The sequence below is a fragment of the Dermacentor silvarum genome, chromosome 3 (genome assembly GCF_013339745.2).
Source record: "Dermacentor silvarum isolate Dsil-2018 chromosome 3, BIME_Dsil_1.4, whole genome shotgun sequence".
Taxonomy (NCBI): Eukaryota; Metazoa; Arthropoda; class Arachnida; order Ixodida; family Ixodidae; genus Dermacentor; species Dermacentor silvarum.
In genome coordinates, this window is record NC_051156.1 from 117419985 (window position 1) to 117444892 (window position 24908).

Below are 24908 nucleotides of genomic sequence, written 5' to 3' on the forward strand. Positions count from 1 at the left end.
AGGTGCTTATGAATGACGAGGAGTAGGGCAGGACCGTCGGAGCGTACGTTGGGGTGGTATATTACACCATCCAGGGCAACAAACATGTGAAGGGACGAAGCAGAAGGCGAAGATTCTAAGCGATCAAGCGCAAGGTGGCATCACGGCGTTGGTAGTCGGTGACGTGTAGCAGGTGAGAAACGGAGAAAACGCAAGCGTCGGCATCGGCGTCAGGGTCGGCTGGTGGCTCGTCCACTGGTTAGCGTGATAAACAGTCTACGTCTTGAAGTAGGCGGCGTGACTTGTACACTACTGCATAGGAATATTCGTGCAGCCGCAGAGCCCAGCGACCAAGCTGGCCGGTAGGGCCCTTGAGTGAGGAAAGCCAGCAGAGCGCGTGGTGTTCCGTGATTACAGAGAAGTTTGTGCCCTACAAATACGGGCGGAATTTGGAAACCGCCCAAACGAGAGCCATGCATTCACGATCTGTAATCGAAAGCGTGCGCTCCGCTGCGATGAGGAGGCGGCTAGCGTAGGCGATAACATTATGTTGACCCTGTTGGCGTTGGGCTAAGACGGCTCCGATACCGTGACCACTGGCATCGGTACGGGCCTCTATAGGAGAGGACGGGTCAAAGTGCGCCAGCATTGGTGGCGTGGTGAGAAAGTTGGTAAGGCGGGCAGACGCGGCAGTTTGAGCAGCACCCAACATACAAGGCACGACCTTCTTCAGAAGATCAGTAATTGGTTGGGCAATCAGTGCGAAGTCTTTAACGAACAATCGGAAGCAGGAGCAGACTTCTACAAAACATCGGACGTCTTTGATAGACTGAGGTACATGAAAAGACATGAGAACACGAATTTTCTCAGGGTCTGGTTGAATACCGGAAGCCTCGACGAGGTGGACCAGCACTGTAATCTGCCGATCACCGAACTTCGATGAATTTAGTTGGAGTTCAGCCTAGCGGACGACTTGAAAAACAGCTGATAAGCGCCCAAGGTGTGTCTCAAATGAAGGCGAAAATACAAGAACGTCGTCTAGGTATCCGAGGCATGTGGACCATTTGAACCCTTCAAACAGAGTCCTTCATACGTTCGAACGCTACTGGGGCGTTGCATAGACTGAATGACATAACTTTGAATTGATATAGACCATCAGGGGTGATGAACGTAGTCTCCTCTTGGTAATTTTCATACACGGAAATATGCCTATAACCAGACGGAAGGTCTATTAATGAAAAGTAGTTGGCACCGTGGAGACAATCTAGAGCGTTGTCAATGCGAGGAAAGGGGTAGACGTCTTTTTTGGTAATTCAGTTTAGATGACGATAATCTACACAGAAGCGCCATGTACCATCCTTCTTTCTAGCAAGTACTAAGGGTGAGGCCCAGGGGCTTGACGAGGGTTCAACAATGCCTTTGGCAAGCACCTTGCTCTCTTCATCTTGAATAACCTTACGCACTTAGGCAGAAACTTGATATGGCGGGCGATTAATAGGACTGGCATCAACAGTATTTACGGGATGCTTAATTGAAGTCTGGCCCAATTGTCGATTGTTGAGGTCGAAGATGTCATGGTAGGAAGGCAAAAGGCGAAACAGAGCTGCTGCTTGTTCAGGCAATAGGTCCGCAGAAATCATGGGACTAAATGTTGTGTCAGGGCAAATAGCATCCTGAGGATATGCTGAAGAATCGGAGCAGACGCCTAATGAAAACGTCGTGACGTGGTTATCTCCGATAGCACGCAGCGTTGCAGCCATTATGCCTTGGGGTAGAACTTGCTTTGTCAGGCCAAAATCTACGACGGGGAGGCGTGTCCGGTTATCGTGCGACGGTTACGACGGAGTGGGGCACAGTGATATTGCGCATCAAAGGGGCTTCAGGAGCAGGTGTGGCGACCTAATCGACATGGGGCACAGGGAAAGATGATAGCAAATCGACGAAAGTCAAGACTTTAGGCGGCAGGCGGACGAAGGTCGTCGTACTAAAGTTGTTTGGCAGTTCAGCATAAATATGCGCAATTAGAGGAAGTGCGAGGCAAAGAGTACCGACAGAAAAGTCGATCAAAGCTGAATGCGGCGTAAGAAAGTCGAGTCCGAGGAATTGGTCATGGGGACAATTGATCGGCACTGTAAACAGAACTGGAACGTGGCGGTCGGCGATACTTATACGGGAAGTACACATTCCAGTGACGGCAACAGTGCTGCCTTCTGCGACGCGTACGACGCGTGAAAACCTTCGTCAATGGACGACGAAGGTTATAACTAACTGTTGACACCTGGACTCCAGTATCTATTAACGCCGCCAAAGGGGCACCGTCGACATGAACATCAAGTGAGTTCTGTTTCGCTGGGCGCGTCAATAGAAGATTTCGACTCGACGAAGATAATGTAGCACTACCCCCAGGAGCTGCATGGTCTAGTATTCCGTCCGGGAGGGTCCATAATTGGTCGGCGACGAACAGCGGCGTGGCTGGGCGACGAGGACCTACGGCGCCGAGGTGACGGCGCGCGAGCGGTTCGATTGTCATCGACGGATACGTCAGAGGTAGGAGGCATAAGGCGAGTCGAGTAGCGGCGAGGGTCGGCATATGGGCGAGGAGTCGGGGAAAAATAGCTCGAACACGGGGACATCCAGGAGGTGCGGCAGGGGCGAGCTACGTGGCCAATTCGGAGGCAACGGAAGCACATTGGCTTTACGTCCGGAGTTCTCCACTCTGTAGGGTTGCGGTATCTGGGAGGGGCATACAGATCGCTGCGAGGCGCAGCTTTCGGCACAGGCCTGGCATCAGGTCGGGAGACAGAGCAGGCAGCAGAAAAACCGGGGTTAATTGGCAAATTCTTGCTGCACAACTGCCTAAATAAGGGAGATCGCTGGGGCTGGTTAGTCAATGCTGGGGTCAAGAGGGCGTGGATAGAACGGGGCAGACTTGCATACCTGTGACCTCAATGAAGGGGGATGAAGTGGTAAGGTCGACGCAGGTCGACTTCGCAGCCGTGTTAGGGAGCCGGGAGAACTGTTGAACAACGCGGTGGCTTTCGGTGAGCTCAAAGCGGCGGCATTCCTTGACAACGACGTCGATTGTGGAAACATTGTTGAAGATCAAGTTGAACGTGTCGTCCGCGATCCCTTTGATAACGTGGCCCACTTTGCCAACCTCGGCCATTTTCTCGTCGACTTTCCGGCAAAAAGTGAGCACGTCTTGTAGAAGACTGAACTCGGGTAGCGAGCTCTTTTCTTGCAGCCAGCTGCCGACCACTCGGATTTCTAAAGAGGTCAGAGAGCTTCTCCTTGATAGTATCCCAGCTAGAGATCTCGTCCTCGTGCGCCCGGAACCAGACACGGGCTGATCCGCCCAAGTAGAAGAGTAGATTCGCTAGCATATAGGTAGGGTCCCAGTGGTTGTTTCGCCTAACACGCTCACACAGGATGAGCCAGTCATCAATGTCGACATTAGCTTGGCCGGAGGATTGCGGGGATTGGTTACCGTGACGTACGTTGTTGTCGGGGTCGCAGGAGTAGAAGCATACGAGGTGTCGTAACCGGGAGCCATGGCGGAAAGCAGGACGTTGCGGCAGCTGCGGAGCACCGTGGCGAGGACGGGAAACGGTACTCTCCACCAAAATGTTACGCGAACGAAGGATTAAGCACTGGAGACTATTTACAAAGTATATTTACAAAATACAATTGCAGCGCTGGCCAGTTCAGCCGACAGCTCAAGAGCAAGCAGCAGTTCGTCTTCTTTGTCGGGGTGCCCGCCCGCATCGTCCACAAAAACACGCGTTATGCATGATTCAATATATTCCAGGCACATAATTAGCCTACACACTTCTTGGTTTCGGGACACATCACCGTTGTAGGGGGCCTATTTTCTCGAAACATAAAATATCTGCCATTTTGTATTCACCAAGGGAAGCGGAGAATCTTTTTGGGCCGGGTACACAGGTCTAATATATTTCATTTAACCCCTCTTCCCATATACATTTCAACACTTGCCTTCACATTGCCCCTCGAATTAGCAACATTTTTTTTAAAATATGAATTTCGTGAGTGATTTAGATTTTTCAAAAGACCTGAAAACGGGTATATACAGGGTGCCCCAGCTATCACGCAGCACGATTTTAAAGAAGAGGAACGGCGTTAGGCGAAGGAAACCTAGTGCGTATTGTTTCCAGTGCAATTGAGTAGCCGCCAGTAATTTTTTCGTTGCTGAGATTTAATTAGCTAATTGTAATTAATTACCTAACTCGAGAAGTACTGTGCTAATTATCAAAGTGTTAATGAGAAAATTGTAGGGCAACATTAAAACTCCCGATACAGTTTTCTGTTGCTCAATACGTGCCACATAAATGTGTTTTTGCGAGCGTGAAAGGAGCCCGCGAATACACGCAGAATTGCCGCGCGACTGGTCGTTAGAGGCACTTTGCGTGTATTCGCGGGCTTCTTTCATGCTCGGAAAAACACTTTTGTGTAGCACGTACAGAGCAACAGAAAGCTGTATCGGTAGTTTTTCACGTCGCTCTACAATTTTATCATTGACACTGATAATTAGGGCAGTACTTCACGAGTTAGATAATTATTTGCAATTACCTAATCAAATATCAGCAACGAAAAATTACTGGCGGCTACTCCACTGCACTAGAAACAACACGTACTAGGTTTGCTTCGCGTAACGCCGTTCCAGTTTTATTAAATCGTGCTGCGTGAGAGCTGGGACACCCTGTATAATTGTTTCGAGTACTTCTAGTCGCATTGTCAGTTTGACAAGAAATATGAAAAATTAACGCAAGATTATGCAAGGAACGCCTTGAAAATACAATATTGAATTATTTGGGTTTCCTAATTTCATCAACTATTGTTAGCAGCCGAAAATATGTAAACGTGAACGTTGCCCAACAGCATCTTGATCCTTATGGGAACACTTATTGGGCACAATGTAAAACAAAAATATGTGTCCTTCCATGCTTTTCCCAAGACCTTTTTTTGAAGAACCTTGCAAACGTCTAGCTTGAGAGCCATTTTTTGCTTGACGAGTGATTGTGGGTAATCAGTCGACTCGTTGGTAATAAAAGGTACGTTTCAAGTTAGCAGGCGAAATAGGTTTCGTCTTCAAGGGAGCGAGAAAATATGCGACTATGGCTCTCGTATTATGTCCTTCTCTCTCCTTAGCCGCTTTTTTCCTTAAAATTTTGAGTTACCTTAAGCTTTAGATATCTTAATGAGTGTTCGCTGGTGGTGACCAATAAAGCTACCTGAATTTATCAACGCGTTCCTTCTAGCACATTTTGTACTCATTGGATGCTACAGAGGATGTATAACTTGTTTCATTCACTTTTGCAGTGAATTGTTTGCGTAATTACCCTTTGAATATGAAAAGAACCCATATTTGTTTTGTATTGTAGATATTCAGAAGTTTTCAGAAGTACGCTTCCGATTACAATATGTTTACACTTCATTATTTTTTTTCGCAGGAACACAAGCACTCGGATTATTGTTCTTCCGTTCCTGTCTGGGAAAATGTGTCCAACCCCATGTTCTTCGAAACCTATGCATTCCCAGGGGCAGCAGCACCCAGTTGACAGATGCTGGGGCCTTCCAGTGCTGGGAGCAATCACCACTCTCATAGTCTGCTTGCCAGCCTCTTACATGGGCCTCCTATTCGTCTTCTTCATCGAAGAGTACGGCTACAGCAGGGCGCTTGCCTCTTGGCCCCAGAACGTATTGATTGTAGGGTCACAACTTTCAGGTAAGTGCATGGCTGGCGAGGATATGACTGTACAGATTTCATGCTGATGTAATGACAATGTCACGTTTTTGTATTTGTTCTTTAATGTCTACATTTAAAAAAAAACGAGAGTACACAGCACTTAGAATACATGCTTCTTTTTGAATGAAGAGTTGTACTCATAGTCTGCTTGCCAGCCTCTTACATGGGCCTCCTATTCGTCTTCTTCATCGAAGAGTACGGCTACAGCAGGGCGCTTGCCTCTTGGCCCCAGAACGTATTGATTGTAGGGTCACAACTTTCAGGTAAGTGCATGGCTGGCGAGGATATGACTGTACAGATTTCATGAAGATGTAATGACAATGTCACGTTTTTGTATTTGTTCTTTAATGGGTACATTTAAAAAAAACGAGGGTACACAGCACTTAGAATACATGCTTCTTTTTGAATGAAGAGTTGTACTCAACAACCTGCTATGGCAGTGGGGAAATAAATAGGAGCTCTGTGAGCTCGATATGTGAGTTAGTCCTTGTCCATTATGTAGGTTAATTTGATAGAGCTCCTGTGCTTTTTTTGGTAGTGCGGCTTTGCGAACAGAGCCTGGGAATATAACGAATATCGCGAAATGCTTTCCGTTGTGTGGAATAATTGTTTTTTGGAACAGAGGACAAGTTCAAGCATCTGTGGGATTGAGAGCAGTAATTGGTCTGTCTTGCATCTGGAGGCAGCAGCCATGACCAGCTATGGTCATGGCTGCTGCGTATAGTCGTGAGTATAGTCGCACTATACTCATCAGAAATGGTGTAGCCTTATGGAGGCTGAGAAGTAGTATATGGAAAAGTCTAGATGCCACAGAGAAACGTTGAAACCATTTGCTGAGCGAAAACACTTCACAGGCGCAGGTTTTTCGTCACCTTTTTACACAACACCATGAGGTCTGTTTTTCTTGCAGTCAACTGCCACGCCAACTTGACAAGTATATAATTCATTACGATTAGCAGTGTTAAAGTGTGACCTTTTTCAGCGGCTTTATATTGTGAACTTGCGTGCATTGGACACCTTTAGATACCTTTTGTAGTCTTTTATTCCAAGACGCCTCTCTCTGTATTGTTATGGAAAATGAACATTCAGTTCGGTAATAAAAAAAGAGCATATGAATACTTTTTTATCAAGGTTTTCATCAATTTATTTCTTCTTCATTTCACTGGCCAGCATTAAGAACAGGCTACTTGTTAGGCTGATACACTGGTCGATGGGAACTTTGTGCACGTGTAGTCTGGAAAGAAATACAACATACGATTAGTCAAATTCTATCCCGATCTTAAGTGCCCATTGTGACACCCGTACAAAATGGGTGGAAACGTTGACGTGCAATGTTTTAACACATGGCCCGTCACCGTTCCAGACACTTACTGAATCCAACTTTCATGGCGATACAACAAAAGACGGACGGGGACTTTAAGGTTAATAGCAAAGGATGCGCGGCATGGGTCATACTGCAACAGTACCACGTACAAAGCATTTAAGTGAAACATTAAATCTTGCTGTATTACATGCCGCAATCACGATCTAATTGTAAAGCACGCGGCGGCGGCGGACTCCCGGATTAATTTTGCCCACCTTCTGTTAACGTGCCGATAAATACGAGCACACAAGCGTTTTCGCATTTTGCGTCATCGAATGCGGCCGCAATCGAAACCGCGACTTCGCGCTTAACAGCGCAATGCCATAACCACTAAGCTACCGCGGCGAGTGTGCGGACGAGCATCAGAATACACGAACCGGCGTCCCTGTTTTAACCGGTTGGTTGCAGTTAAATTCAAGTGGTTTGATCGTGACCAACCTGCCCAATCTGCAATCCTGCAAGCCAGGCAGGAAACTATTCCGTTTAAACCGATGACATGTCCCACAGCTTGGCGCTCGACTGAAGGCGTTATACATGCACCACGGACACCACGCCTGCACTGCACCGCCGCCGCACAAACTGTTTTGACACCGGTGCCGTGCACCACACGTGAATCAAACATTCAGCTGGGAGAGCCGTATGAACACACAACACGAAAAAGATGCTCACCAAATACAAGAACTATAGTCGGGACCGCCGTCGTACCACTCCTTCCTTCGTGCACGCTTCCGCACAGCAGTCGATGGCAAACCTCCACGTCAGCCGATTCTCTGCTGTTATCCGGAATGATTGCGGCAAGGACATCTCATTATGTCGCACGGACATCTGAAATGTGTCTCATTATTGTGCAACCGCGAACACACGGACATCGGAGCGTACCACACCGACAACGCGCACAAGAATATCACAAAAATGTGCAAAATGGCGACAAAGCAAACACCGGTGGAAAACAAGATATCAATGTTGCCTGTTCTCTTTTTAGATATGTACGAATTCAAACGTTTAAAAATAAGTTTTTTATATATGCTCTAGTATTTTTTTTTTCAAAGCTGTAAGCCGTGCACACAGGCTCATACAATAAGATACATTGTTCTGCGAATGGCTGTTGGCTGCGATGACAGAATCTTTAAGTATTGAGGGGAATTTAAAGCATCTAGAGGCTTGGCCTCCGAGATTTGTACACGTTAGGCGCTTAAGTAGAATTTCCAAGGCCACTACAAACACACGGGGAATAGCGAGTATGACAGCGCTCACATCGGTGATTTCACATGTTACTATATATATATATATATATATATATATATATATATATATATATGTAAATCAAAGCACCCAAGCAACCTTGTTTTTCTTCTTTTGCTTTTGGTTTAGTCAGCGACAGCGCATACCTGCGACCACCAAGACGCCTCAGTGCGATTTCCCTCTCCCACCTCTCCGCAGCGGGAGAGAAGGAGGGAATGCAGGCACGCTGGCTAACTACACCCTCTCCTCTTCTCCTTCCACCCTTCTGGCGAAGCCTCGCATGCTTCCCATTCTGAGCGGAACGAACGTCTTCCTTTGTATTCCAAGCGATGGTGCGTTTTCGGCTGCTCTTGGAGTAACGAGGCTTCTTCCTTCACGCGTGGATATGTCACCCGCGTTCCCTCTACGCGCCACCAGCCGCGTCCTATGTTTAGGAGAAGCATATACGACGGGGCCAATTTTACGGTAATTGAACCTTATAGCAGGGCCAGAAGTCGTCGAGCGCTATTCAGCACTCACATAAATAGGATCACACAAGAGCTCAGTACACTTTATACTGACTGAGGAGCTCGCTCTGAACCGGCGCACAGTAGAGGTGGTTGGGAGGGGGGAGTTAACTTCGTTCATGTGAACATAAGTTCATTCCATGTCACACGTTAAGTAAAAAAAATTAAACGGTAAATCAATGCAAAATTGTCAATGGAAAACTTATTGAGCAATACACGACGGAAGTTTCATTGAAGTCTCGTTGTGCTGGCTCAGTGAGTGTTGAAATTCCATGTAATTTGAAGTCAATCAATGATGGTACAACAGATCGACAACGGAAATTTAATACCCATTTTCGTAAGGGGTAGTTCAAAGCTCGGTAAGGTAATTACTCGTAATTAAACCTATCCGATGCGACAAGCGCAAACCATGTCTTAGATCTTACTCTTAGTCTCAGTCTTCAAAATGCAAGAAAACTAACATCGGTTCAATGCCAGAGTCTTTACTGCTATTGGCTACTTGATTTGACTCCAACCTCCTGCCATAGTTTTCCAGCTGCATTTTATTATTTCCTATTGTCAGCAGAGGAAACATTGGCAACTAAATTCCCACTCCCTCCGCCACCAAGCACAATCGATCAAATACTCAAGTAAATATAGTGGATCCAGCCAAACCAAGTCGAACCGAACAACCTCCGGAGGGTGCGGCCCTCGATTGCCCCGTTCTTCAGGAAATCGAGTGCGGCCGTTAAACCTTCACGCTGTCTCTAGTTAATATAGCGGCTATTACTGCAATGGCGAGCAGGTTATCTGGCCTTAAATCTTGTAATCCTATAGAGCAAGCATCATCGGAGGATTCAATTCGTTTGAAACTTTGCTACTGTTCGCGCTGACTTCAATGAAATAATAATTTGGTGAACAACCAACACGTGCGACACGTGTGTTCGAGCAAATGCTTCTGTGGTTTCTGTTTTACATAAACGCCTACATATACATATACCGTCATACACAATTTACATAGACCGTCAAGAATTAGTATTTGGAGTTCTGTTGGGATTTTGCCAATTATTGCGTTATCTACGTAAAATAAATAATCCTTCTGATTCCACAGCTCTGCACGTTCACCTTCATAATAAATTTCCTTGGTCTACGCAATGGCACAATGAGATTAATATTTCTAATTTTAAATCTATGCGAATCTCCCGTACTAACTCACCTAGCCCTGAGTACTACACTAAACATTTCTTGAATCAGTTATCACTTATAAATATCTGGGTGCAAACATTCCTTCTTCTTCTTCTTTCTGGGGTTTTACGTGCCAAATCCAGTTCTGATTATGAGGCACACCGTAGTGGATTCAAGAAAGATTTTAGAGGAGTACTCAGGGCTAGGTGAGTAGGAGAGATTCGCATAGATTTAAAATTAGAAATATTAATCTCCTTGCGCCATTGCGCACACCAAGGAAATTTATTATGAAGGTGTTCGTGCAGAGCTGTGGAATCTGATGGCTTAGTTATTTTACGTAGATAACGCAATAATTGGCAAAAGCCGAACAGAACTCCAAATACTAATTCATTACGGTCTATGTAAATTGTGTATGACGGTATATGTATATGTAGGCGCTTATGTAAAACAGAAACCGCAGAAGCATTTGCTCGAACACAGGTGTTCCTAATAACCTGACATGGTATAAGCAAGACACATACATAATATCCAAAGCTAATCGCATGTTTCGCAACTTAAAACGGAATTTTTCTCTGGCACCAGCTTCTCCTAAAAAGTAATTGTATGTCAGATACCTACCAATAAACCTTGAAGATTCCTCTTCGATATGAGATAATGGTCATGATACAATCACATACTTGAAAGTGAACAGAAACCGTTCACCCCGTTTCATCCTATCAATCTTTGCACAGCCAGTAAACAGCCAAAACCTAAGCTTATTCTCCGATCTCCTGTCACTCGTAGGAAACTGTTTCATCGTTGCCTCTTGCACGAAATCTACTACCAAAACAATGGCTTAAGATTGATCTGCATCTTTCCTGCTTCTGGCTTTTCTTCTTACATTGATAATGAACATAAAGTACGCGTTCTCGGACCTAGAACGGAAACATCTTAATTCATTCCTTCAAGAAACATGCTGTGAGTGGAATAATCGACCTGCATCTTTGTTCAACAAAACCTATTCCCATGGCTTTGGCACCGCGCTGATTTAATCTCGACCGGGTGAGGTGGGTCGTCACCGCAGGAATCAGGAGACGACGATGCAGGCGGGCTTCGTGATGACGAAAAATAGAAAAGATTGTATTCACTTCATTGGTACATGGTTTTGACTCTATCCCAGTCTCGAGCGGTTCTGTCTAACACGGGGGCCAGGACGGCCTTAAATCCCCTCGTGGTGGCCGATGTTTCCTTCGGGGAAGTCCTCTCTCCGGTGGTCAAGTTGACGACCTCCTCTCTCTCGGGTCCTCCTTCTTGGTAGCTCGCCGTTTTCGTCTGCTCCGGTCGTAGAGGTGAGACGCTTTCTCGGGGATGAAGGGGACTATCTCGTCACGGGAAAAGCGCTCGGGCTTGCTTCCCGCATTTGAGAGATACAGTTTCCAGGAAGATCATAACCTGCCGATGTCTCCTTCGGGGAACTTGTGGAAGTGTCAGTCCTTTGTCAGGCGGTCAAGTTGACGACCTCCTCCCCCTCGGGTCCTCTTCTTTGGTAGCTCACCCTTTGCGTCTACTCAGGTCGTAGAGGTGTGACGCTTCCTCGGAGATGAAAGAGGATTATCTCGTCACGGGAAAGGCGCTCCGGCTTGTTTCCCACATTTGAGAGGTGCAGTTTCAAGCCGATCATAACAACGCTTACTGATGACATCTAACACATACCTCACAACAAATCCTTACTGACGCTTACTTCTGCAGACGATTGCGCGTGTTACTTACTACTTTCTACTGTAATTTTTGCCGCGCTATTCTATACCTTAAATGTAATTTGTTATAATGTAACCATTCATTTTGTTTTATTGTGTCTTTTGTCATGTATGTCATTTCTAATGCTTTGTTAGCGGATCCTCTCTATAATTATTTTCTTAACCTTTGATTGTACATAGATGCAATAAATAAATAAAAATAAACGCTACTCACTTGGTTTCATCAATTTTCCCAACGTTTAGGACATAAATATAGGCTGATGATGATGGTGATGATTATGATGATGAAGTAGCTGCATGTGGTAGAAAGTTGGCCATACGGTACGTTATGGAGAGTGGAACCATTTACTCTACCAACATTCTTTGTGGCAGTATACTTTGAAGCAGATGACTGTCCCTTGAGCGTGCAATTTTACTTTGAATCAGCTTATCTAAGGTCATAAAATTGCCTGTCAAGCAACATATCTTCTTTTCTTTCTCTACGCCCCCATTATAGCGCTTGCTTTGTCGAGTTGTCAACGACTTGAACTTTCACTCAAAACTCAGTCCTTTTTAAAGCACGTACAGCATCAGGAGACGCGGACACTGCGAATAATGTGACAGGATGGTAGGTTTTCCTCTGTTGCTATGTCTCCTTGCTCTGTCTACTCGCGCTGTGCATAGTTGAATTGCCACACCACTTAGACCTAAGAAACGGTTTAGCTTAGTATTTTTGTGAGACACTGATGCCCATGCAGAGACTAGTTTGTGAGTCATCGGTGTTTTGCCTTTCACTCCAATCTGACGATTTTTGAGCGCATCTCTTAGGCGCCCGGTCCTGCGTTGGGCGTCAGGCTCCCTCGTCCCATGCAAATCGGCGTAACGGATTGAACGAGCACAGCGAAAGATGAAAGAGCGTACGCGAAGCGAGAGATGAATGACGGCGAGAGTGAAGAGAGAGGGATGAGAAAAGCCGAGGAGGAGGGTGCAGTGGAAGCATGTGGAGGAAAGCGGAGGAGGAGGTTATGGCGAAAGGTTGAGGAGGAAACCGGAGTGCCGCGCAACATGCAGCGCAAGACGTGTTCTGCGGCGACGATCGCTACAAGAATGCGCCAGAGCAGCACGCGACATCTGCTTCGGCGAGCGCTTTAATACAAAGCGCTGCATGAGCGGAGGTCTTTCTGCGGCGGGTGCTGTGAATCGCGCCCAAGCGTCACCCGCGCGCGGCTTCTCGTGATCTCCCGATGAGAGAGGCAATAGCGCCACACTTCGCTCCGTTTGCAACGTGCCGCACGAGACAGATTGTCCGCGCCAGCCAATATATCGCGAAAAGAAAGCACGTATAGAGCTGCGCTCAAATTTCGCATTAGGGAGTATCATAATCATCGGTCAATTGTTTTTATTTGCCCCAACTGCCTTATAGCTTGTTCCAAATATGCTATCGTTTTTTTAAGCTAAAGGTGCGCGCTAAAGAACATAAGCGCATTACAAATAGCACACGTGCAAGCGGCACATTCGAAAGTCTGCCAGAACGCTAGAGCGAGATATTACGTCTTCAAAAGAAAAGCTCCGTGAAAGTAGGCACCGCAAGAAGCCGTGCGAGATATTGCCTATTACCACCACTTGGGTATACCGTCTTCGTCTACCATCATGAGCGTTATATTCATCGTTCGCTCTTGCTTAATTTTCTCGATGAAGCAGATGTGCGTGGTGGAGAACGTAAAACCCGTGGAATCAATATGTGTGCACTCTTGTTTCAGGCCTGGTTGTCAGCGAACTGCAGCAACATTTTGGAGTGGCCAACATTGCTGTGCTGAGTTGCATTCTCGCCGCCATCGCACTCATAGCTGCTGCATTCTCCAGGAACGTTGTCTGGGTCTCCGTCACGTTGGGAGCATTTTACGGTAAGTCATCGGTGTATTCGTGTCTCCCTTTTTACGGATAATGCCTGCGCATGTGGAGAAGCTTAGCCAAGCCACTATCGTAAAGTGGGTAGGCATGTTCGATAGGTTCTGTTGGTGCACGAGTATGCTCGACGTCGCGAGTTAGGTTTCCTGCCTGATTGCCTGTAGATTTGTGAAGGCTGTAGTGGAAGAACCGAATTTTTTAACGATTATTATGGTACCGAACGAATGCAGGCCCTTAAAGCAATCTTTGCTGCTTATATGTGGCGCTCCTTGTTAGATCACAGACGACCTTGTTTCGATAGACAGATAGTGAACAGGCGTGCACACAGACCGACGAGGACAGGCGAGGCTTAACATCCCCAAAACGGGCCTTGAGCTGAGGAGAATGATAGAGCCACTGAGCCCCTGCGCCTGGTCACAAGTGGCCTGAAGAAATGATAACCCCGAGGTTGAAGTGAAATATTTCAATGAAGATACTCTGTTAGGTAAAAAATGCTCAATCGTTTACTGCTTAGAAATGATGCATAAAGGGGCTACAAATTTTACTAAACTTATTTTCCCTTTTCTTTCTTAGCTCTTACAACCCAATCTCAAGACGCCTACTGCGTGAATAATAGTAAGGTCTAAAGTTGTTGTGCGATCACCAGCAGCAAATCCAGTTGGTCAGTCAAAGCTGCAATTACGCAGTGTAGCTGCGTAACCACCACTTAATTTTTTAAATATATTTTTTGCTTTGCACTGAAGCTAGAAGACTTAACGCTACCTCTACCACTTTCCTGTTTTACGAGGGACGTTCCGAACGTAAGTTTCGTCAACTTTTCTTAAAGAGAACATGGTACACGAGGTGAAACAAACAGTCGTCATAAGAATCCACACCCGTTACTGTTTCAACGACGGAAGGAGCATCAGCGGAGGAGTAATGACGCATGCGCAGAGCGCCGAAGAAGAGAGAGTAGCAGCAGACCCCAAGGTTATTCGAGTACAAATAACGATGACAGACAGACGTGTGCTGACAACGTGGTCACCGACTGGAAGTGTGTTCTGGTATCCGGTATGAAAGGGCACGTATGACTAGTGTATCCGTCATCCATGAACGCCTACAGATCGCGTATTGTGAAGAAATCATGTTTCGTCAAATGGTTGGTCGCTGGTGTTGCCTGTTCAGTGAAGGAAGGCCGAGTGGGGAGGTTGAAGGTTGAAGTGGGCGTCCCTTCACATCCACGAATACAAACAGCATTACTAGAGTACAGGGCAAGCCGCACTCTGGGGACGCCCTTCCAAAACAAAGCTGAGGTGGAGCAGGCTGTGCGACAATTCCTTGCATCGCGGGGCGCCGAGATTTATCAGAGTGGTTTCTTCACACAGATTGTACGCTACGACAAATGTCTGAATGTCGGTGGCGACTATGTGGAAAAATAGTACAAGGTTTATAGTTCATGATGCTATGCCATAATTTTTTGGCAACAAAGTTTCCAAGAGAAAATGAATGACGAAACTTACTTTCGGGACGTCCCTCGTACTTTCGATGCTCCTCAGTTTGTGTCAACGAAATTGAAAAATAGGGAATGTGGCAGGGGGAACTGAGCGGTCTGTTTTCTTAGGACGCAGCACTAAAAGATGAAGCAGATGCTGTCAAGGACTTGTTTGATTTGACACCACCAGCTGCGGTAGGAAAATGAGCAGAGCCGAACGATAGAGCATACGGAAAAGCTACGGTGGAACGGCATTGCATGTCTGTAAGCAAAAGGTAGGGCACTGAATAGATAAAAACAGCCAAGATTACATGTCCGTGGCAGCTAGCTCCCAGTTGACGCGCAAATAAATACTAAAGCACGCATGTCATTTGTTGTACGGCAGACTCGTTAAGAAAAGTAAATGAATATACCAAATCTCTCCTAGTGCATAACCTGCTCATATGAACTCTGAATACACTTCTCATAGTCATCTTCGCTCTCCGACTGTCTTCTTAGCTAGCGAGTTTCTCAGTAGCTTCTTCGTCAACAGAAAGATGCTGCCTTTCTACACGAATGAGCTCGTTCTACCGCGTGATGCCTGACTCCTTACGGAAACATGGTGTTGCGAAGCATCGAAGTTACGAAGACAGTGACTGATTCAGTGCCACAGCATTGCTCGTAGAACGTCTGTAATGAACGTGTCTTCACTGGTGACAATACAGGACCGTGCAAAACTGTATTCTTGCATTGTGGACATCCGAGGCATTATGTAGATTACTTTGATTGCTAAGCACATGATAAAGAGCCCCAGGTGACCAAATTTATTCCGCAGTCACCCACTGTGGTGCGCGTAATAATAAAATCGCGGTTTTTGCTTGTAATGCCCCGAAATTTATTTTATTTACCAATATCATTAGAGCATTTAAGAATGCACAGTTCTAAAGAAATAGTACAGGGACATTCAGAAGAACTAAACTGCTGGCGCCCTTCAATACATAACACCAACTAGCAGAAAAAAAAACATTACTTGCATACTAGCGGCGCCAATCATCGACAATATTTCTGATATATACTTGCGTGCGAAGATTTTCCTCAGTAAACTTCTCGGTTTGGACACCTGCAAACAATAATCCATTAGGTTAGTTTGACATATTTACTAATACTTCCTCTATCGTTGCAGCACAATTGGCATTTTTATTGCGATAGCAATAATATGGACACTCAAAAGCAGATTTCTGCCGTCGCCGTCGCCGTGAGGTTCCGTATGACGTCAATGGAGATGAAATCGTCGCCGCGCGCCGAACGCTGTATGTGCGAGTGAAAGGGCGCGAGGGGCACGCGCTTTCACGGGGAGTGAACGCACGGCGGAGAACAAACGCGCGTTCTGCGCCGTGCTCGCTTAAGGGCTGCAGAAGTAGGCGTCTCTTTCCTCCTTTACAATCACCATATATGTAGAGCAAACGCGCCTTCTTCCGACGCGCGAGAGGCCGTGGGGGAGGGGGGGGGAGGGAAGGGAGGCGACGTTTAACTGCGGCACCAAGTGCCTATTTATATAAGAGGCTTCGGCAACAGTCACCAACGCCGCACGCATTTTGAGCGAACGCGGGCAAAACGCCGACGGCGTCGACAGCAGTTCTGCGTGTTGCCGGTGCTGCTGCATGTCCAAGGTTATACAGCTGATAAAGCTAATATCATTACTCCGTATAGCTCTCTACAAGTTTGCTATCGCAATTGAGGCTTCGCCTTTTAGGTGAAACTGCGACAAGTTTTTTTTATGTATAACTGGCATGCCTATTAAAAAATGTCACAGTTTCGCCCTAAGGGCGAAGCAATGAATGCGATAGCAACACAGCAATGTCATACGAAGTAAGGTGAGCGGCTTTGGTAGCAACAACACGCAGAACTGTTGTCGACGCCATCGGCGTTTTGCCCGCGTTAGCTCAAAATGCGTGCGGCGTTGGTGACTGTTGCTGGAGCCTCTGATATAAATAGGCACTTGGTGCCGCAGCTAAACGTCGCCTCCCTTCCCTCCCCCTCCCCCACGGCCTCTCGCGCGTCCGAAGAAGGCGCGTTTGCTCTACATATATGGTGATTGTAAAGGAGAAAAGAGACGCCTACTTCTGCAGCCCTTAAGCGAGCACGGCGCAGAACGCGCGTTTGTTCTCCGCCGTGCGTTCACTCCCCGTGAAAGACGCGCCCCTCGCGCCCTTTCACTCGCACATACAGCGTTCGGCGCGCGGCGACGATTTCATCTCCAAATGACGTCATACGGAACCTCACGGCGACGGCGACGGCGACGGCGACGCCGACGGCGACGGCGACGCCGACGGCAGAAATCTGCTTTTGAGTGTCCATATAATTGCTATCGCAATAAAAATGTCACAGTTTCGCCCTAAGGGCGAAGCAATGAATGCGATAGCAACACAGCAATGTCATACGAAGTAAGGTGAGCGGCTTTTGGTAGCAATATGAATTGTAGTAAACGTGAGCTGATTAAGTAAGCAGGTGTGCTGCGGCGTAAGTAGACCGACATGAAGAGAGACTCGATGACCACGAGAAGGCGCGTGTGAAACGGTGGTGTTGATGAGAAGCGCTTCCCGTGAACAGGGCGTGCGAAGGGACACACCTATAGCGCTGCACTGCCGATCCGGGCAGCATTGCATGTGTAGCGCGCGTTGGAAAATGTGGCCCGACTATTACTAACTGAATGAACAAGCACCACTGGTGTGAGCGCGCACAAACAAACATGAATAGATCACACTGAATGACTGCAGCCAACGACCGTCAAAACTCTGGCAGCAAGCGGATACGCCGCAGCGGCGAAGGTACGTGCGGTCTATCGCTTCAACGGAAACTGAGCGGCGAATGCACGGCGCATAAAGGTCAGAGCCGTGTGGAGATAAGAGACGGCGCGAGCGAGCGACGAGCGCGGTTGTTGGCAGAGTGGAAGTGCGCCCCCCCCCCCACCACCCCGCTCCCTCCGGCGCTGGCTTCCCGCTTCCTTGCTTGCGCGTGGGAGATTGAGTGCGTTCGCTCTCCGCGATAGCGCGCGTCCCCGCACGCTTCCGCTCGGGCATACGGCACGCGGCGAAGATTTTATCTATAGGGAACCTCACGGCGACGGCGACGACGACGGCGACGCCGATGGCAGAAATCCGGTGGAAGTGTCCATATAATTGCTATCGCAAAAAAAAGTTGTCGCAGTTTCACCTGAAAGGCGAAGCATCAATTGCGATAGCAAATTTGTAGAGAGCTATACGGAGTAATGATATTAGCTTTATCAGCTGTATAAACTTGGACATGCAGCAGCACCGGCAACACGCAGAACTATTGTCGACGCCGTCGGCGTTTTGCCCGCGTTCGCTCAAAATGCGTGCGGCGTTGGTGACTGTTGCCGGAGCCTCTGATATAAATAGGCACTTGGTGCCGCAGCTAAACGTCGCCTCCCTTCCCTCCCCCTCCCCCCCCTCCCCCACGGCCTCTCGTGCGTCGGAAGAAGGCGCGTTTGCTCTACATATATGGTGATTGTAAAGGAGGAAAGAGACGCCTACTTCTGCAGCCCTTAAGCGAGCACGGCGCAGAACGCGCGTTTGTTCTCCGCCGTGCGTTCACTCCCCGTGAAAGCGCGCGCCCCTCGCGCCCTTTCCCTCGCACATACAGCGTTCGGCGCGCGGCGACGATTTCATCTCCATTGACGTCATACGGAACCTCACGGCGACGGCGACGGCGACGCCGACGGCAGAAATCTGCTTTTGAGTGTCCATATAATTGCTATCGCAATAAAATCCCAGGACACCTAAGCACTTCTTATGAGTTGGGAATGAGAAAGCATTATTGCCGATTTGAACAGCGCTGACCAGTCGTTCGAATTATGAACTCCACGCAGGCAAGTGAGCGCGTTGAGACGCTTGGCGGGTCTTGATTTGGACTTATCGAGCAGCAGTTGGAACGCAGGCGAAAGCTTGAGTGAACAAGGAACGCGTGGATAACGCAAGCATCCGAGAGCGAGAGCGAGGGTGATTTGGCATCGTGGCAATGCCCTTTTCGTCTCACGCAATACTGGGTACGCTACCGCGGCAGCAGGTGTTTCCTTTTGCCCGCTGTGCTACGCCGAGGTGCGCTCGTGACGTGGGGTCGCAGCCAATAGACATTTAGGTGCTAGTTGGCTGGTACAGACGCCGGACGCCGGCTTTTCCCCTCAATGAGCCATTTGACGCTTTCACATAAGAAAAGTGTACACAAGTGACCCGTGTGCCAAAGAAAGTTCAGCGTGTGCTTCTGTTATACGCACATTTGGAGCACAACTAATATTTAAGCCCTTTCGTGTGACCACAGCAGCGGCAGCAGCACTCTACGGGATTTCGGAAGCAACAGATTTGTTGCGGCAAGTTAGCCTACAGATAAATGAGTATTGTTTGCGCAGTTTCACAGTCTGCACTTCAGCTGCTTTGCAACGTTCCCGCAGAAAGTGCACAAAGTAATATAATCGTAAATATGTCTGAACTGACACACGTTGTGGGAGCTTGCGTTCACAACCACGCATATCGGTGGTTTCTCATTAAAAAACAGCAATATTGGAAACGAATGAGTGCGCTAATTGGCGAGACCTGCACAATAGAAAGGACAAGAATACACAGTCGCCTGGTTAGAAACAATGTTAGAAAAGGTGCACAATTTCAAAATCTGCTCGTGTAGGTAGTGCAAGTCTCACCTGGCAGCTGTGGTCTCTGCGCGTTTCTTTGTTTTGCGTCCGAAGCACCGAAGCATTCCTCTGGCTCATGGACGAAACGTTCCCACGTCGTTAATAATTCTTCGTGATTCTCAAACCACATCAGGGCAGTGTCAGTGAGGGCAAATACAACGTTTGTTAGTTGGTCAGTAGTGTTACGGAAGTTAGATTTGCTTACTTGGTAGTGCCTGAGCCACTCCTCCACATCTTCACCTGCTTTCCCGGTGAAAACCCGAGGTTCTCGGTAGTAGTGCCAAGTACCAGCAAGCATTGATTCCGGAGCGGCAGGCACTGGTCCCTGAGCGTCTCCGTCGTTGGACGTGTTAACAGAAAAAGGTGGTTTCCCCCGCACATCCACCAAATTCCATTCTCCGCACATCCCCAAAAACCCCCGCACATCCACCAAAAACTTTTGCGACGCAAAAGAAACGGGGTTTATTGAACAGGCTTCAGGGATAAACATTACATTAAATGTAGCCGCATGAATTGAAGACGAAGAAGTGTGAGCGGGAAAAACGAGAACGAGCAAAAGGACGTTTTTGCCCGTCTGAGGCTCGCCCTTAAGCCCGTTAAGTAAACGCCGTCTCTTTCGCGTCGTAACAATATTACGAAACACTTCAGCTAGATTATCAGTGCTATAGTTCGAGGAAGTGTCAAAAAAATTAATTTTATACAGCATAGTATATAGTATAAGCGTGTATGCGGCGCAAGCACGAAATATGGAAACTTAATTCACTAAACTAAGGTCTGTATTCGAGCTAGTTGATAAGGCAACATCTTAAGACAGGTGAAGTGCTAACAAAAATACGGACAGCGGAAATAATCAGATCACAAAGAGTGCTTTCGCCTTGATGAGGCCTACGCGAAGCTTTTCTCAAGATACATCGTACAAGCTTCGCGTGCTGTGCGTGTGAAGCGGCTCACGAATACCTGGCCAACGTATTGCTGGACACGCCCCCTATGTGTTCAGAAAAGAACAGATTCTCTTCAAGCTTAGGTCTCTTAGCAATCACCTATTATCACTCGGTGCAATACTTAGACCATGTGTGGCCAGTTAGTGGACTAGAAATAAGAGCTTTCACTGCAGTGAACAATATTTTTCTATAATTACGAATATGTGGCTGGAAATACTAGGAATGAGTTTATGCACACACCATGGCAGTGACTCGCCGTCGTTGTTGAAGTCTAAACTTTTTGTCTTTCTTCCACTTTTGTGCTGTTTTCTCATGCTAATTTGTCTTTCTAATTGTTGGTTTTATTTTATTTCTTTTTAACCCTTTATTGACGAGTGTTGCCTACTGGCAACATACAAGACACATTTTCTTTTCTTGCCGAATTCCTGTATTGAGTGTGAAGTTTTGGGCTAAGTGTCTTTGACAAGCCTGAATGACAGGCAGCAAGCGTAATTTGTTGGTTTAGAGCAGGAGCGCAGGACAAGGAAGAACAAGTATGGCACGTGATTCGTTGTCTTTTGAAAGCTCGATCAGAGTGACAGACCAACGCAGATATCTGGCTGCAGTGGTGTCACACTTGTGATGTAAAGCAAATGAAATGTTAACCTAGCTATGGTTTAGATATGACAAGAGCAGTCTATCCAAATTCCAAACGAAACCATACGTGGCTTGGGGTGAAGTCACTTTCGGTTTACTGCGTGGGGTTCCCAGCCTATTGCTAAAAAAGCTTCCGCAAAATATTTTTTCTTTCCTTCATGAGGATTAGTCTCGATGTGTTTCCCAATTTATTCATAAATTGAATATTTTATCAAATATTTCTATGTGCCCCTCATTAAAGGCTTAAAGTATATTGAACCTTTGCGCAGAAGGGAAATACGTACAGAAGGGAAGTACTAGTAGCCACAGACGTGATGCTTCTATCCTTTCCAGTTAGGCGCCATTATTTCCTGCCTACATACCTACTCCCAAACTCACCTATACTTTGAAATGAAGGTACAGTGTTGTTAAGCGAATCATACTCGCACATTACAGAAGGTTGTTATGCATATTTCTGAAGGAAAAAGCTCATTTGTCTTCTACTGTACATTGAGTCAGCAACAAGAAAGCCGCGAAAGCCTTCCATGGACGACCTTAAAAAAGCAGGGCTGCCTGTGGTGCCAAGGACACTGTGGGAGCATTGACTGTAAGTTTCGGGTTTGGAAGCTATGCGCTGCACAGCTAGACACCGTAGCCGCCGCGACAAGCCCGCTTGCCACAGAGCGCCTAGATGTGAGCGCTGCTGCGCAGGGTGGAGACGCTGTCTAAGCCAGTTCGTGCCACCGTTCTAAAGCGCCAGCGCCATATTTGTTCTCCCTGGCACAGTCCTCTACTTCCCGGACGCCTTTCTTCCTCTTGTTTTCGGCTAGCCTTTCTGTGCGCCTTTGCGCGCGCGCGAAGGGCACGTGTGTGCGTGCAGGTTTGTGCGTGCTTGTTGTGTATCAGGTCATCGTTTATATGTGCCTTGGTGTTCGTTCGTGTTTGTGAACGCGTTCTTGTACGTGTTTTTACGGCGTGGGTTACCGTATTTATGTGTTCGTGCGTGCGTGTGTGGGTGTTTTTGCGTATGCATCTGCGTTTGTGGGCGTGTTTGTGTACGTGCGTGTCTGCGTGTATGTGCGCGCACGTGTGTTTGGCGTTTGTGCGTCTTTGTACATGTGTGTGCACGCATGTTCGTATTTACGCACGTGTGTGTGCTTATATGTCCGCGTACTTGTGGGTATGCGTGTGTGTTTTGGTGTGTTTTTCATACGGTTGGCAGAGACTACTTTTGCATGCAACAAACGTCTTCAAAATTGGTGTAGTCGTTTCGGATAAAAACAATTTCTCCGTTCATGTCTATTTAGATAGGAATAAACATTCCTGTCAAATGCGCGATTTTGTGTTTGATAGTTCCTTGCGAGTATATGGCGAAACCCAACACATCTTCTTACCGAGTTACAACTTATGACTGGCTTTTCCCGGGCTAATGGCGACGATTTCGGCAAAATCACCACGGCATTCATACATCATACATGCTCCAAGACGGCGCGGTGCAGGTCAGAACCAATATGGCGCCGCCGGAGACCGTGTCCCTACCCTGACAGCCGGGCTTGGTATCGAGGCGCCCTAATCATAGGAGGCTATGCCCTAACTCATAGAAGCGGCATGAAAGCGCTCGGAGAACTTCCTACTCCGATAAGCGTCTGTGGGTGAGCGTTTCGATGCGAATCAGCTTAAGCTCTTGCAGCTTGCGCTTCGACAGGCACGAGATATCTCGTGTTGTGACTGCGCATGCTGGCCATATGCACGGAAATGTGTGGGGTCAGCTCTTGATACTTTTTTTTATCGGGCACTTCGGCTGCACTTGCCGACGCAACCTCCGTTCTGTGAGAAATGTCTGACAAGTTATCCACCCGCGAAGCATGCTAGAAGCTTGCAAACATATTGCCGGACGGCGGCTGCAAGTATTACGGGTTGTGCAGCGTTTTGTGAAACCGTGTGCTGTAACGTGCTCTTATAGGACAAAAACACACGTGCAGGCACCTGGGAGCTGTGGCCAGTACATCAAGGAGTATTTTTAACGCAAGCTTGGAAGTAAGCGGTAGCTGCAAGCACTGTTCATGTTCGATCCGTCGATGTTCCCCGGTAAATTGTCAAAACGCGTTGAAAGACACATTAAGAGATACCAGTTCAAGATAACATGTTCGGTGTGTTAACCGGAACCAGGCATATTCTTATGCATGTAACACATGCGGGAGAGCCCCAAAATAAAGACTTTATGCGCCGAATCGCTTTAAACGGGATTCCGGCCTGAATATTTCCGCGCTTATGGACACCGAAATGCAAGTCAAGTAATAGCGTAAGCAAACTTTCATGTTCTTATGGCGAGCCACTCTCATCTTAGCAGTGCGTCTTGACCTTGCCTGTTGTGCGTTATGCAAACACAGCTCCTGACTTACGAACTTAGCGGCATATCATCATCATCATCATCATCAGCCTATATTTATGTCCACTGCAGGACGAAGGCCTCTCCCTGCGATCTCCAATTACCCCTGTCTTGCGCTAGCGTATTCCAACTTGCGCCTGCGAATTTCCTAACCTCATCATCCCACCTGACTTTCTGCCGTCCTCGACTGCGCTTCCCTTCTCTTGGTATGGATTCTGCAACCCTAATGGTCCACCGGTTATCCATCCTACGCATTACATGGCCTGCCCAGCTCCATTTCTTCCGCTTAATGTCAACTAGAATATCGTCTACCCCCGTTTGTTCTCTGATCCACACCGCTCTCTTCCTGTTTCTTAACGTTACTCCTAAGATTTTTCGTTCCATTGCTCTTTGTGTGGTCCTTAACTTGTTCTCGAGATTCTTTGTTAACCTCCAAGTTTCTGCCCCATATGTTAGCACCGGTAGAATGCAATGATTGTACACTTTTCTTTTTCAACGACAGTGGTAAGCTCCCAGTCAGGATTTGGCAATGCCTGCCGTATGCACTCCAACCCAATTTTATTCTTCTGTAAATTTCTTTCTCATGATCAGGGTCCCCTGTGAGTAGTTGACCTAGATAAACATATTCCTTTACAGACTCTAGAGGCTGACTGGAGATCCTGAATTCTTGTTCCCTTGCCAGGCTATTGAACATTATCTTTGTCTTCTGCATATTCATCTTCAACCCAATTCTTGCACTTTCTCGATGAAGGTCCTCAATCATTTGTTGTAATTCCTCTCCATTGTTGCTCAATAGGACAATGTCATCTGCAAACCGAAGGTTGCTGAGATATTCGCCGTCGATCCTCACTCCTAATCCCTCCCAGTCTAAGAGCTTGAATACTTCTTCTAAGCATGCAGTGAATAGCATTGGAGAGATTGTGTCTCCTTGCCTGACCCCTTTCGTGATAGGTATCTTTCTACTTTTCTTGTGGAGAACCAGGGTAGCTGTGGAATCCTTCTAGATATTTGATAAGATATTCACGTATGCCTCCTCTACTCCTTCATTACGCAATGCCTCTATGACTGCTGGTATCTCTACTGAATCGAATGCCTTTTCATAATCTATGAAAGCCATATAGAGAGGTTGATTGTACTCCGCAGATTTCTCGATTACCTGATTGA

At 47.1% G+C, this 24908-nt stretch overlaps 1 protein-coding gene across 2 annotated transcripts in view; it reads left to right on the forward strand.

The window, feature by feature from the left end:
• LOC119443985 (monocarboxylate transporter 4) overlaps positions 1–24908 on the forward strand; it is a 51089-nt gene that overhangs the window by 14181 nt on the left and 12000 nt on the right. Inside the window, exons 2-3 of one of the 2 annotated variants that reach the window (XM_049663574.1) lie at positions 5451–5725; positions 13497–13640. In XM_049663574.1, coding sequence (XP_049519531.1) covers positions 5497–5725; positions 13497–13640 — 373 coding nt within the window. In that variant the 5' untranslated portion in view covers positions 5451–5496. Of the gene's footprint in view, positions 1–5450; positions 5726–5906; positions 6010–13496; positions 13641–24908 lie in introns of those variants that run through there. The other variant, XM_037708531.2, reaches the window with a different exon arrangement.